The 16,066-nt window shown below is 36.9% G+C and overlaps 1 protein-coding gene across 4 annotated transcripts in view; it reads right to left on the bottom strand.

Annotated features, from left to right (window-relative positions):
• CCDC66 (coiled-coil domain containing 66) overlaps positions 1-16,066 on the bottom strand; it is a 67,917-nt gene that overhangs the window by 11,124 nt on the left and 40,727 nt on the right. For all 4 annotated transcript variants that reach the window (XM_032868347.1, XM_032868348.1, XM_032868350.1 and 1 more), the window contains 2 exons: positions 15,646-15,790; positions 14,451-14,537 (listed from right to left, as the gene is read on the bottom strand). In XM_032868347.1, the coding sequence (XP_032724238.1) occupies positions 14,451-14,537; positions 15,646-15,790 (232 nt within the window). The remainder of the gene's footprint in view (positions 1-14,450; positions 14,538-15,645; positions 15,791-16,066) is intronic.

Here is a 16,066-nt window from a genome sequence, read left to right as displayed (position 1 = left end):
GGAAAGAAAATTAGGCTGCCTATAAGAGACTCATTTCAGAAGGAAACATACACAGAATGAAAATAAACAGATGGGAAAAGATGTTCTATGCAAATGGAAAAGGAAGTGAAGGTAGCTACACTTCTATCAGACAAAATAGACTTTAAAACAAAGACTGCAATAATTATGAGACAAAGAAGGGCAGTACATAGTGATAAAGGGGTCAATCCAACATGAGAATATAACATCTGTAAATATTTATGCACTCAACACAGGAGAACCTAAATATATAAGGGAAATATTCACACACCTAAAGAGAGAAACTGACAGGAGTACAATAATAGTAGGAGACTTTAACAACCCATTTATATCAATGCATAGATCATCAAGAGAGAAAGTAAAAAAACATCAGATCTTAAACATTAGACCAGATAAAACTTATGGGCAGATTCAGAAAATTTTCAAAACAGAAGACTCTTCTCAAGTACACAAGGAACATTTTCCAAGATCATGGTATGCCACAAAGTCCGTTTTAATAATAATATTCATGAAAATTCAAATTACATCATGCATTTTTTTCAACCACAATGATACAAAACTAGATATTAATAATTACCTGAGGAAAACTGGAAAACTCACAATTATGTGGAGATTAAATAACATGCCACTTAACAGGTCAAAAAAAAAAAGTCAAAAAAAAAAAAAAAAGTCAAAAGAAATAAATGTCTTGGGGCACCTGGGTGGCTCAGTGGGTTAAAGCCTCTGCCTTCAGCACAGGTCATGATCCCAGGGTCCTGGGATCGAGCCCCACATCAGGCTCTCTGCTTGGCGGGGAGCCTGCTTCCCCCTCTCTCTCTGCCTGCCTCTCTGCCTACTTGTGATCTCTGTCAAATAAATAAATAAAATCTTTTAAAAAAGAAAAGAAATAAATGTCTTAAGGCAACTTAAACTAGAAATACAACACATCAAAACTTACACGATGCAGCAAAAACAATTCTAAGAGGGAAGGGAAATTTGAGTGATAAATGCCTACACATCAAGAAACAAGAAAAGTCTCAAATAAACATAACTTTAAAACTCAAGGAAATAGAAAACCAACCAAACTCAGGACAGGGAAGGAAATAACGAAGATCAGAATGGAAATAAATGAAATACAGATATACAACGACAACACACAGTATCAATGAAACTAAGCTGTTTTTTTGAAAAGATGAACAAAACCGACCAACTTTAGCTAGAATCTTCAAGAAAAATAAGAGACGACTCAAAATCAGGAAAAGAGACATGACAAAGATACCAAAGAGATGCAAAGGATCATAAACTACTATGAACAACTGCAAATGAACAATTCGACAACCTAGAACAAATGGATAAATTCCAAGAAACATACAACCACAAAAAATCCAAACACACTTATTACTAGTAAGGAGAATTAATAATTTAAAAAACCTCCCTACAAATAGAAGACCAGACCCAGATGGATTCAATGATGAATTCTACCCTACATTCAAAGAAGAATAATACAAATCCTTCTCAAATTCTTCCCAAAAACACAAGAGCAGGGAACACTTCCAAACTTATTTTAAGAGGCCAGCATCGCCCTGATACCAAAATCAGAGAAGACTGCTACAAGAAAAGAAAGTTACGGGCCAATACCCATGATAAATATAGATGCAAGAATTCCTCAACGGGGACGCCTGGGTGGCTCAGTCGGTTAAGTGTCTGCCTTCGGCTCAGGTCATGATCCCAGGGTCCTGGGATCAAGCCCCACATCGGGCTCCTTGCTCGGCAGAGAGCCTGCTTCTCCTCCCTCTGCCTGCCTGCTGCTCCCCCTGCTTGTGCTTTCTCTCTCTCATTATCCCTCTCTCTGTGTCAAATAAATAAATAAAAATATATTTTTTTTAATTTCCTCAACAGAATATTAGCAAACAGAATTCAACAATACATTAAAAGAATCATACACCATGATCGAGTAGGATTTATTACAGAGATGCAAGGATGTTGCAACATCTGCTAATAAATTGAGATACAACAGAGTAACAAAATGAAAGCTACAGATTATATGATCATCTCAACAGAGGCAGAAAAAGCATTTGGCAAAGTTCAAATCCATTTATGATAAAAATTCTCATATACAAGGTATAAAGGTACTATACCTCAAAATAAGACTATATATGTATGCCAAGCAAGTAGCTAACATCATACTCAGCAGTGAAAAGGTGAAAGTTTTTATCTAAGATCAAGAACGAGACAAGGATGTCTATTCTCCACACTTTTATTCAACATAGCACTGGAAATCCTAGCCATAGCAATTAGGCAAGAAAAGGAAAAGGCATCCAAGCTGGAAAGGAAGAAGTAAAACTGTCACTATTTACAGATGACATCATTTATATACAGAAAACTCTAAAAACTCCACCAAAATCTGTCAGAAAAAACAATTTCCATAAAGGTGCAGGATATAAAAATCAATATATATGAATCTGTTCTGTTTCTATACACTAATACTGTTAGAGAAATTAAGGAAAAATCCCACTTGCAATTGCATCAAAAATATAATACAAGGAATAAATTTAACCTTGGAGGTAAAAACCCTGTACACTGAAAACTGTAAGATACTACTAAAAGAAACTGAAGAATACACAAATAAATGCAAAAACATGCCATGCTGACTGGAAGAATTACTATTCCTAAAATGTCTATATTGTCCAAAATAATCTGCAGACTCATCGCAATTCCTATCAAAATTCCAATGGCATCTTTCAACAGAAATAGAACAATCCCAAAACTTCTATGGCAACACAAAAGACCCTATAACGAAAGCAACCCTGAGAAAGAACACAGCTGGAGGCATCACAGTACCTGATTTCAAACTACATTTCAAATCTATAGTAATCAAAACAGTACAGTACTCACATAAAAACAGACACACAGATCAAAAGAACAGAACAAGGTGCACAGAAATAAACCCACACTTATATGAAGAGTTAATTACAACAAAGAAGCCCAGAATACACAATGGGGAAAGGATAATCTTTTTAGTAAATAGTGCTGGGAAAACTGGACTGTCAAATGCAAAATAATGACACTTGACAACTATCTTACACTACACATAAATGAACCCAAAATAGATAAAATCTTCAATATAGGACCTGAAACATAAAACCCCTAGAAATGAAAACATAGGCAGTAATAAACTCCTTGACATTGATGTTGGCAATCGTTTTTAAAATCGGAGTCCAAAAGCAAAGGCAACAAAAGTAAAAGTAAACAACTAAGACTGTATCAAACTAAAAACATTTCTTCACATCAAAGGGCAAAGGAAACCAACAAAATGAAAAAGCAACCTACTAAATGGAAGAAAATATTTGCAAATAATATATCTGATAAGAGGTTAATATCTAAAATATATAAATAAATCATACAAAAGAACAAGAACCATATGATACTCTCAACATCTACTGAAAAAGCATTTGACAAAGTACAACATCCTTTTTTGATCAAAACTCTTCACAGTGTAGGGATACAGGGCACATACCTCAGTATCATAAGAATCCCACAGTGAATATCATTCTCAATGGGGAAAAACTGAGAGCTTTTCCCCTAAAGTCAGGAACATGGCAGGGCTGTCCACTGTCACCACTGCTATTCAACACAGTACTAGAAGTCCTAGCTTTGGCAATCACATACAAGAAAGAAATAAAAGGTACCCGAATCGGCAAAAAAGAAGTCAAACTCTCAATCTTTGCAGAAGACATGATACTTTATGTGGATAACTCAAAAGACTCCACCAAAATCTGTCAGAAAAAATGAATTCCATAAAGGTGCAGGATAAAAAACTCAATACACATAAATCTGTTGTGTTTCTATACACTAATACTGTTAGAGAAATTAAGAAAAAAAACTCACTTGCAATTGCATCAAAAATAAAATACCAGAAATTGCTAGAACTCATACAGGAATTCAGTAGAATACCAGGACATAAAATCAATGCAGAGAAATCAGTTGCATTTCTATATACCAACAACAAGATAGAAGAAAGAGAAATTAAGGAGTTGATCCCATCTAAAATTGCACCCAAAACCTTAAGATACCTACGAATAAACCTAACCAAAGAGGCAAAGAATCTGTACTCAAAAACCTATATAGAGTACTCATGAAAGACACTGAAGAAGACACAAAGAAATAGAAAAAAGTTCCATGCTCACGGACTGGAAGAACAAACATTGTGACAATGTCTATGCTACCTAGAACAATCTACACATTTAAGGCAATCCCTATCAAAATACCACCAACTTTTTCAAAGAAATGGAACAAATAATCCTAAAATTTGTATAGAACCAGAAAAGATCCCGAATAGCCAGAGGGATGTTGAAAAAGAAAACCAAAGTTGGTGGCATCACAATTCCAGACTTCAAGCTCTATTACAAAGCTGTGATCATCAAGACAGTATGGTACTGGCACAAAAACACACACACAGATCAATGGAACAGAACAGAGAGCCCAGAAATGGACCCACAACTCTATGATCAACTAATCATTGACAAAGCGGGAAAGAATGTCCAATGGAAAAATGAGTCTCTTCAACAAATGGTGCTGGGAGAACTGGACAGCCACATCAGAAGAATGAAACTAGACCATTTCCTTACACCACACACAAAAAACAGACTCAAAATGGATGAAAGACCTCAATGTGAGACAGGAATCCTTCAAAAATCCTTGAGGAGAACACAGGCAGCCACCTCTTCCACCTCAGCCACAGCAACTTCTTCCTAGAAACACCACCAGAGGCAAGGGAAGCAAGGGCAAAAAGGAACTACTGGGACTTCATCAAGATCAAAATCATTTACACAACAAAGGAAACAGTTAACAAAACCAAAAGACAACCAACAGAATGGGAGAAGATATTTGCAAATGGCATGTCTGAAAAAGGGTTAGTATCCAAAGTGTATAAAGAACCTACCAAACTCAACACCCAAAGAACAAACAATACAATCGAGAAATGGGCAGAAGACATGGACAGACATTTCTGTAAAGAAGACATCCAAACGGCCAACGGACACAGGAAAAAGTGCCCTATATCACTTGGGATCAGGGAGATACAAATCAAAACCATAGTGAGATACCACTTCACACCAGTCAGAATGGCTGAAGTTAACCAGTCAGGAAATGACAGGAGTTGGCCAGGATGCAGAGAAAGGGGAGCCCTTCTACGCTGTTGGTGGGAATGCAAGCTGGGACAGCCACTCTGGAAAACAGTATGGAGGTTCCTCAAAGAGTCGAAAATAGAGCTACCCTACAACCCAGCATTTGCAGTACTGAGTATTTACCCTAAATATACAAATGTAGTGATCCAAAGGGGCACACACACCCAAATGTTTATAGCAGACTGCAATGTCCACAAAAGCAGAACTACAGAAAGAGCCTGGATGTCCAGCAACAGATGAATGGATGAAGATGTGGTGTGGATACACACACACACACACACACACACACACACACACACGAATACTATGCAGCCATCAAAAAAACCCTGAAATCTTGCCATTTGCAACAACATGGGTAGAACTAGAGGCTGTTATGTTAAGCTAAGTTAAGTCAGTCAGAGAAAAACAATTATCATATGATCTCTCTTATATGAGGAATTTGAGAGGCAGGGTGGGGGTTCATGGGGGGAAGGGAAAGAAGAATGAAACAAGATCGGACCAGGGAGGGAGCCAAACCATAAAGAGACTCTTCATCTCAGGAAACAAGCTAAGGGTTGCTGGGGTGGGGTGGGGGGAAGGATACGGTGGCTGGGTTATGGACGTTAGGGAGGGTATGTGCTATGGTGAGTGCTGTGAACTGTGTAAGACTGATGATTCACAGACCTGTACCCATGAAACAAGTAATATATGTTAATTTAAAAAAAAGAAATTATACAATGCAATAAGAAAAGCAAAGATACAATCTGATTTTTAAAATGAGCAGAAGATTTGAACAATTTTCAAAGGAAGACCTACAGATGGCTAACAGCTACATAAAAAGATGCTCAACATCACTAATTATCAGGGAAATGGAAAATCAAAGCCACTGTGAGATATGGCTTCACACCATTCATAATGTTGAGTATCAAAAAGAGAAGAAATGACAAGGGTCGGCAAGGAGGTAGAGAAAAGGGAACCCTCACGCATTGTTGGTAGGACTTCTAAATTGGTTAATTTCCACTACAGAAAATATAAAGATTCCTCAAAAAGTTAAAAGAAGAACTACCACATGATCCAGGAATTCCACCTCAGGATATTTATCCGAAAGAAACAAAACCATTAACTCAAAAAGATGTATGCACTCCTGTGTTCACTGGAGCACTATTTGTAATGGTGGAGACATGGAAGCAACCTAAGTGTCAGATAAATATAAAGAAAATGTAGTGTTTACATACACAAAGGAATATTATCCAGCCATAAAAAGAAATGAAATCTTGCCATCTGTGACCACATGGATGGACCTTGAGGGCATTATACTAAGTAAAAAAAGACAGAGAAAGACGAATACCATAAGATCTAACTTATATGGGGAATTTTTTTTCTTTTACTTACAAGTGGAATCTTAAAAAAATACACACACACACACACACACACACACACATGCAAAAACTACAGAAGCTCACAGATATACTGCTGCCAAAGGCAGCAGTGGGAGAGGAAAGAAGGACAAAATGGGTGAAGAGTCCAAAACTACAAATTCCAGTTATAAGTCATGGGGATATAACATACAACACAGTGACTCTAGTTAATAATAATTCCATATTTAAGAGAATAAATCTTCTCATCACAAGAAAAAATTTTCTGATGGTGATATTAACTAGACCTACTGTGACCATTCTGCAACATACACAAATATAGAATCATTATGCTCTACACCTGAAACTAATGTTGTACGTCAATTATCCCTGGATTTTTAAAAAGTGAAAAGTTTAAGGGATTTTCTGGAAGCGATTAAAAAAAAAAATTCCCAGAAAGATATGTAAAGGATTTAAAGGATTCACAGTAAGCATGGAGACCTATAAAAATAAGGCCCAACTGCACGTGCACCCAAATGTTTATAGCAGCAATGTCTACAATAGCCAAACTATGGAAAGAACCTAGATGTCCATCAACAGACGAATGGATAAAGAAGATGTGGTATATATATACAATGGAATACTATGCAGCCATCAAAAGAAATGAAATCTTGCCATTTGCGACAACGTGGATGGAACTAGAGGGTATCATGCTTAGCGAAATAAGTCAATCAGAGAAAGACAACTATCATATGATCTCCCTGATATGAGGGAGAGGAGATGCAACATGGGGGGTTAATGTGGTAGGAGAAGAGTAAATGAAACAAGTTGGGATTAGGAGGGAGACAAACCATAAGTGACTCTTAATCTCACAAAACAAACTGAGAGTTGCTGGGCAGAGGGGGGTTGGGGGGGGGTTATGGACATTGGGTAGGGTATGTGCTATGGTGAGTGCTGTGAAGTTTGTAAACGTGGAGATTCACAGACCTGTACCCCTGGGGGAAAAAAATATATATATATATGTTTATAAAAAATAAAATTATAAAAAAAATAATAAAAAAAAATAAAGAAATCCTTAGAATGCAAAAAAAAAAAAATAAGGCCCAACTGGATATTACCTTATCACATTTTTAAAAATTTAAAATGAACCCATGAGGAGGCCTGGGTAGGGCTCAGGCAGTTAATTGTCTGCCTTTGGCTCAGGTCATGATCCCAGGGTTCTGGGATTGAGCCCTGCATCTGGCTCCCTGCTCAATGGGGAGCCTGCTTCTCCCTCTCCTGCTTTCCCTTCCCCTTCCTTATGTACTTGCTTGCTCTCTATTTCTCTCTCTCTCAAATAAATAAAATCTTAAAAAAAAAATGAATAAAATGAACACATAAAAAATGTTCATCATTGGTCACTGGGAAAATGTAAATCAAAACCACAATGACACACCAGTTCATAACCATGAGAATAATATGTGTAAGGTTAACATGCAAAGAAATTACATACACTGCTGATGGAAATGTAAAATCATACAATTTGGAAAAGTTTTACAATTCATCAAATGCTAAACATACAGTTATATATAACTCAGCAATGCTATTCTTCTCTCCCAAGAAATCTAAAAATATACATCCAGGTAAGTTCTGCATAAGTGTTCATAGCATATTTTTAATAGCCAAACTGGTGGCAACTGATGAAGGAATAAACAAAATGTGGTATATGCACAAAATGGAATATTATTCAGTGATGAAGGATGATGATATATTGCTACATGCTACAACATGATGAACCTTAAAACATTACGCTAAATGAAAGAATCCAGGCACAAAATACCACATATGGTATGATTCCAATTATATGAAAGGTCTAGAATAGGCAAATCTAGAGTAACAGAAAGTAGCTTGCTGGTTACCTTTAACTGAAGACAAGGGAGAAAAGAAGAATGACTGCTGATGAACACAGGGGTTCTTTCTGGGGTGATAAAAATGTTCTTAAATTCACTGTGGGGATGGTTGCACAACTCTAAACTCTAATTATACTCTTTAAGAAAAATACTCCATCAGAAGGTTTATATGAACACATTATAGATGAAAACTTCTATAATCTGGGGAAGAAAACAGTTATCCAAACCTGGGAGGCACAGAGAAATCCCATCAAACTCAACAAAAGCCGGCCAACCCCAAGACATATCGCAGCAAAATCTGCAAAATACAGAGATAAGGAAAGAATCCTGAAAGCAGCAAGGGAAAAGAAATCCCTAATCTACAAGGGAAGACAAATCAGGTTAGTAGTAAATCTTACCAAAGAAACCCAGCAGGTCAGAAGAGAGTGGCAAGATATATTCAAGGTGCTGAGTGGGAAAAATATACAGTAAAGAATATTTTATCCATCAAGGATTTGGAATAGAAGGAAATAAAGAGATTCCCAGACAAACAAAACTAGGAGTTTATGATAACTAAACTATACCCTGCAAAAAATATTCAAGGTGCTGAATGGGAAAAATACACAGTAAAGAATATTTTATCCATCAAGGATTTGGAATAGAAGGAGATAAAGAGATTCCCAGACAAACAAAACTAGGAGTTTATGATGACTAAACTACCACCCTGCAAAAAATATTAAAGGGGACCCTTTAAAGTCGGAAAGAAAGACCAAAAGCAACAAAGTCTAGAAAGAAACAGAGAAAATCTCCAGAAACAGTGACTTCACAGGCAATACAATGGCACTACCTTCTTATCTATAATAATTCCTAAATATAATAATGCCTGAATGTAAATGGACTAAATGCCCCAATCAAAAGATGTAAGGTATCAGAATGGATTTTAAAAAAAAAAAAGATCCACCTATATACTGCTTACAAGAGACTCATTTTTCGACCTAAAGACACCTGCAGATTGAAAGTGAGGTGATGAAAACCAATTTATCATGCTAACAGAAGTCAATAGAGAGCCAGAGTAGGCATGTTTAATATCAAACAAGATTTTAAACAAAAAAATATGAGATAAAGGTCACTATCTCATAAACCCTTGTTCTATCCAACAAAAAGATCTAACAATTGCAAATATCTATGCCCCCAACTTGGCAGCACCCAATACATAAGTCGATTGATAACAAACATAAAGAAACTCATTAGTAACAATAGGAGACTTTAATACCCCACTTAACAGAAACCTACAGATCATCTAAGCCCAAAATCAAAAGAAAACAATGGCTTTGAATGACACAAATGGACCAGAGGGACTTAACAGACATATTCAGAACATTTCATCCTAAAGCAGCAGCAAAATACATTCTTTTTTTTTTTTTTTCAAATTTTTATTTTTTATAAACATATATTTTTATCCCCAGGGGTACAGGTCTGTGAATCGCCAGGTTTACACACTTCACAGCACTCACCATAGCCATACCCTCCCCAATGTCCATAACCCCACCCTCCCTCCAGAATACAAATTCTTTCTAAGTGCACATGGAATATTCTCCAAAAGAGATCACATACTGGATCACAAATCAGGCCTTCGACAAATACAAAAAGAATGAGATCATACCATGCATATTTTCAGACCATAATGCTATGAATCCTGAAGTCAACCACAAGAAAAAATTTGGAAAGATCACAAATACATGGACATTAAAGAACATCCTACTAAAGAATGAAGAGGGGGGGCACCTGGGTGGCTCAGTGGGTTAAGCCTCTGTCTTTGGCTCAGGTCATGATCTCAGGGTCCTGGGATGAGGCCCTGCATCGGGCTCTCTACTCAGCAGGGAGCCTGCTTCCCCTCTCTCTCTACCTACCTATGATCTCTGTCAAATAAATAAATTAATTAAATATTAAAAAAAAAAAGAATGAAGAGGTTAACCAGGAAATTAAAGAAATTTTTTAAAAAAAGATTTTATTTATTTGAAAGACAGAGATCACAAGTAGGCAGAGAGGCAGATGGCGGGGGGTGGGGGGAGCAGGCTCCCCGCTGATCAGAGAGCCCGGTGCGGGACTCCATCCCAGGATCCTGGGATCATGACCCGAGCCGAAGGCAGCAGCCCAACCCACTGAGCCACCCAGGCGCCCTAAAAAATAAATTTTTAAAAATCCACGGAAGCAAATGAAAACACGATAGTACAAAACCTTGGGGATGCAGCAAAGGTGGTCCTGAAAAGAAAGTATACTGCAATACAAGCCTACCTTGAAGCAAGAAAAATCTCAAATATACAACCTAACCTTACACCTAAAGGAAGCTAGAAAAGGATCAGCAAATAAAGCCTAAAGCCAGCAGAAGGAAGGAAATAAAAAGATTAGAGCAGAAATAAAAAAACTAGTAGGACAGATCAATGAAACTAAAATATTTTTCTCTGAAAGAATAAAACTGATAAACCCCTAGCCAGACTTAATCAAAACACAAAAAGACCAAAATAAATAAAATCACCAATGAAAGAAGAGAGATCACAACCAACACCACAGAATTTTAATTATTAGAGATTATTAGGAAAAATCATATGCCAACAAAACAAGCATCTGGAAGAAATGGATAAATTCTTAGAAATCCACAAACTGCCAAAACTGAAACAGGAAGAAAAAAATTTAAACAGACCCATAACCAGCAAAGAAACTGAATCTGTAATCAAAAATCTCTCAAATACAAAAGTCCAAGGCCAGATGGCTTCCCAGGGGAATTCTACTAGACTTTAAAAAAAAAAGTTAATACACATTCTTCTCAAACAGGTCCAAAAAAATAGAAATAAATGGAAGGAAAACTTCTATATTCATTCTATGAGGCCAGCATTACCTTGATTCCAAAACCAGACAAAGACCCCACCAAAAAGGAGAATTATACCTAATATATAATTGATGAACATGGGTGTGAAAATTCTCAACAAGATATTAGCAAATCAAATCCAACAGTACATTAAAACATTCTTCTGCATGTGGCTGTCCAGCTTTCTCAGCACCATTTGTTGAAGAGACTGTGTTTTCTCCATTGGATATTCTTTCCTGCTTTGTCAAAGATTAGTCAACCATGGAGTTGAGGGTCCATTTCAATAATTGAGGGTATATTTTAATAATTTCAATTATTAAAACAATTATTCACCACAATCAAGTGGGACTTATTCCTTGGCTGCAGGAAAGGTTCAATATTCGCAAATCAATCAACATAATTACCACATGACTAAGAGAAAGGACAAGAACCATATGATCCTCTCAACTGATGCAGAAAAAGCATTTAATAAAGTACAGCATTCTTTCTTGATTAAAACTCTTCACAGAGGGAACATACCTCAATATCAAAGAAGCCATATACAAAAAGCCCACAGCAAATATCATTCTCAGTGGAGAAAAACAGAGCTTTCCTCCTAAGGTCAAGAACATGGCAGGGATGTCCACTGTCACCACTGTTGTTCAACATAGTACTAGAAGTCCTAGCCTCAGCAATCATGCAACAAGAAGAAATAAAAGGCATCTCAATTGGCTAAAAAGTCAAACTCTCACTCTTTGCAGATGACATAATATTCTATGTAGAAAACACAAAAGATTCCACCTCAAAATCATTAAAACTCATATAGGAATTCAGCAAAGTGGCAGGATATAAAATCAATGCAGAGAAATCAGCTGCATTTCTATATGCTAACAATGAGGCAGAAGAAAGAAATTAGGGAGTCAATCCCATATACAAATGCACCAAAAACTGTAAAATACCTAGGAATTAACCTAACTAAAGAGGCAAAGGATTTGTACTCACAAAACTACAAAACACTCATAAAAGAAACTGAGAAAGACAAAGATATGGAAAAATATTCCCTGCTTGTAGACCTTCAAGAACAAATATTGTTAAAATGTCTATGCTACCTAGAACAATCTACACATTCAATGCAATCTCTATGAAAATACCATCAACTTTTTTCAGAGCTGGAACAAATAATCCTAAAATATATATGGAACCAGGAAAGACCCCAAATAGCCAAAGGAATGTTGAAAAAGAAAACCAAAGCTGGTGGCATCACAATTCTGGACTCCAAGCTCTACTGCAAAGCTGTCATCATCAAGACAGTATGGTACTGGCACAAAAACAGACACACAGATCAATGGAACAGAACAGAGAGCCCAGAAATGGACCCTCAACTCCATGGTCGACTAATCTTCGACAAAGCAGGAAAGAATATCCAATGGAAAAAACACAGTCTCTTCAACAAATGGTGCTGGGAAAACTGGACAGCAACATGCAGAAGAATGAAACTGAAGCACTTTCATACACCATTCACAAAAATAAATTCAAAATGGATGAAAGACCTAAATGTGAAACAGGAATCCATCAAAATCCTTGAGAACATAGGCAGCAACCTCTTTGACCTCAGCCATAGAAACTTCTTATTAAACACATCTCTAGAGGCAAGGGAAACAAAAGCAAATCAAAAGTGAACTACCGGGACTTCATCAAGATAAAAAGCTTCTACACAGTGAAGAAAAAAATCAACAAAACTAAAAGAAAACCTACAGAATGGGAGAAGGTATTTGCAAATGACGTGTCTGAAAAAGGGTTAGTATCCAAAATCTATAAATAACTTATCAAACTCAACACCCAAAAAATGAATAATCCAGTTAAGAAATGGGCAAAAAGGGGCACCTCGGTAGCTCAGTCACTTAAGCAGCTGCCTTCGGCTCAAGTCACGTTCCAAGAGTCTTGGGATCGAGCCCTGCATTGGACTCCCTGCTCGGTGGGAAGCCTGTTTCTCCCTTTCCTCTCCCTGCCACTCCCCCTGCTTGTGCTCGCTCTCTCTGTGAAATAAATTTTAAAATCCTAAAAAGAAAAGAAAAAAAAGGGGGGGGGGGCAGAAGACACAGACATTTTCCCAAAGACATATAGTTGCCTAATAGGCACATGAAAAGATGCTCAACTTCACTCAACAGGAAAATACAAATCAAAACCATAATGAAATACCACCTCACACCTATCAAACTGGCTAAAATTTACTAGCACAGAAAACAACAGATGTTGGCGAATATATGGAGAAAAGGGAATCCTCCTACACTGTTGATGAGAATGCAAATTGATGCAGCCACTCTGGAAAACTGTATGGGGGGGGGGTCCCTCAAAAAGTTAAAAATAGAACTACCCTATGACCCAGCAATTACAGTACTAGGCATTTACTTAAAGGACACAAAAATACTGATTCAAAGGGGCACATGCACCATGATGTTTATAGCACCATTATCAACAACAGCCAAAATATAGAAAGAACCCAAATATCCATGGATGAACAAGATGGTATATAACTTGGCCATCAAAAAGAATGAAAGCTTGCCATTTGCAATGACATGGACAGAACTAGATAGTGGGGCACCTGGGTGGCTCAGTAGGTTAAGCATCTGCCTTTAGCTCAGGTCATGATCTCAGGGTCCTGGAATTGAGCCCAATGTTGGGCTCCCTGCTCAGCAGGGAGTCTGCTTCTCCCTTTCCCTCTGCTTCTCCCTTCTGCTTCTGCTCTCTCTCTCTCACTCTCCCTCTCTCGCACATAAATGAGGGAAAAAAAAAGAGAACTGAGTGATTATAGAGGGAGGTGAGTGGGGAAATGGGCTAACTGGGTGATGGGTATTTAGGAGGGCACTTGTGATGTGCACTGGGTATTATATGTAAGTGATGAATCACTAAATTCTACATCTGAAACAATTTCACCATATATGTTAACTAGAATTTAATTAAAAACTTAAAGAAAACCAAAACCAAAACACTGCACTGTATCCTTTAAGGGGGTTAACTGTCTGCTATGTGAATTAAACCTCAATGAAGCTGTTACAGAGAAATTAAAAATCAAGAGATCCCTTCATTTTCTAATCCTTGCTGAAAAGTGGTGAATTCCTTTCATTTTTAAATAGAGCTCAATTCTAAATTAAGCTTAATTCTGACTGTGATGCTAATTTTAAGTAAATTTTAAACCAAATCACAACTTTTAAACAAATACCTGTTTGCACAGCAGTATCCTTTTTGGGAGAGGTTGTAGAATTGATACATGTATTCTTTTTACCACTGACATCATCCAAGCCATGTCCTAAATTTGAAATGCTGTTAGTCACCTTATCAAATAGCAAGAGAAATAAATTATCCAACATAATGACAGTTCAGGAAGATTAAGAGAAAGTATGTGTAGCAGCAACTATATACGCACAAGATTTTCAGTGTAATCAATGTGAACACTACAATAAAAATATAAAAGGGCTATCCTAAATTTTCTTACAAAAAGTGACCTGCATTTTTATCCCTTATTGAATTATGAGGATCCTTTCAGAGATTTCTCTAAAAACACTGGGTAAAAAAAAGTATACATTTTACCTACTATAAACAAAACATAAGAAAATTTATGTAAAATGTAGGAAACAAAGGCAGAAGAAAAATTATTAAATTTCCTTACTACTTACGGCCCACTGACAAGTCCTTGAAATAGGTCATCAGTGACATTCCTCTAGGAACTCAACTGCCCGGATGTTCATACTTTGCTAAGGGCAGAAAGTAATCTTAGCCCAACCCCCACGATCTTGTACGTCTATTGTAACATAAAAAAAAATTCCTCTGGAAACTGCCTTTATCTCTACCCCTCTCCCCAATACATATTGGCAATCATCCCCCAATCATATGACCCACTGATATACATCTGAAGGGTCTCATGACTAAGTTTTTATTAGACAGTAATAAATGACATTTTCCCAACAACAGCTAGCCCCCTCAAGGTCCTGGAAACTGTGCTTCCAAATTCCTTACATACTTACACTATCCCTAACCCCTCACAACTTGAAAGTATATGATGGGCCACTCTTCACGACCCTAGCACAACTCTTTCTGCCCATGGGTCCTGTCCCCGTGCTTTAATAAAACCACCTTTTTGCACCAAAAACATCTGGAGAATTCTTGGTTGTTGTCTTCAAACCCTAACATCCTTCCTGTATCAAAGAAGATTATTGGAAAGTGTAACATTATTTAGTTCTTCTCTTAAACCAATCTCCCAAACAAAATAAGCATTTTTATAAAGTTACATCAGTTCAAGGTCTGAAATTCCTAAAACAATATTTAGTCACTAGGTGTGTCAGAGGTACCAAAAATAGGCAGTTATTTAAAATCCTCTTCAAAAGATATTTTAAGTAAAATTCTAGTAAACTGCTTACCACCAAGATTTTTAACCAATCCAGAAGTGTCGTGTCCCTTTTGAGCCAGTTCTCGGATTCTCTGTTCTTGTTTCAGCCTCTGTGCTAGCTCCTGTGCTCTCTGCATTGTCTGAAATAGCTCATGTGTTTTGAGAGTCATGATTTCCTGTTAATATTTGAAGGGCACAGAATTATTAAATGCAATTATCAGACACCTATAGACTTGACTATTCTAAGCAGATTAGCTCCTACTATGTGCCAGGCACTATTCAAGATACTGGGAAAAAGTCAACAGGGCAAAGCTTCTCCCCTTTGGAACTTATATTTTAGTATCATATTCTACAGCTGTATTAGACCACAAATATAAGAATTCTTTTACCCACTGAAGTTTATTATAATAAAGTTTTTAAAGCTTCTACAACCAGTGATTAATTCCATCAAA

This window comes from Lontra canadensis, unplaced genomic scaffold (genome assembly GCF_010015895.1).
Source record: "Lontra canadensis isolate GAN:19392208 unplaced genomic scaffold, GSC_riverotter_1.0 scaffold35, whole genome shotgun sequence".
Classification (NCBI taxonomy): domain Eukaryota; kingdom Metazoa; phylum Chordata; class Mammalia; order Carnivora; family Mustelidae; genus Lontra; species Lontra canadensis.
The sequence above is the reverse complement of the archived record's forward strand: the minus strand, read 5'-3'. Positions and strand labels throughout refer to the sequence as shown.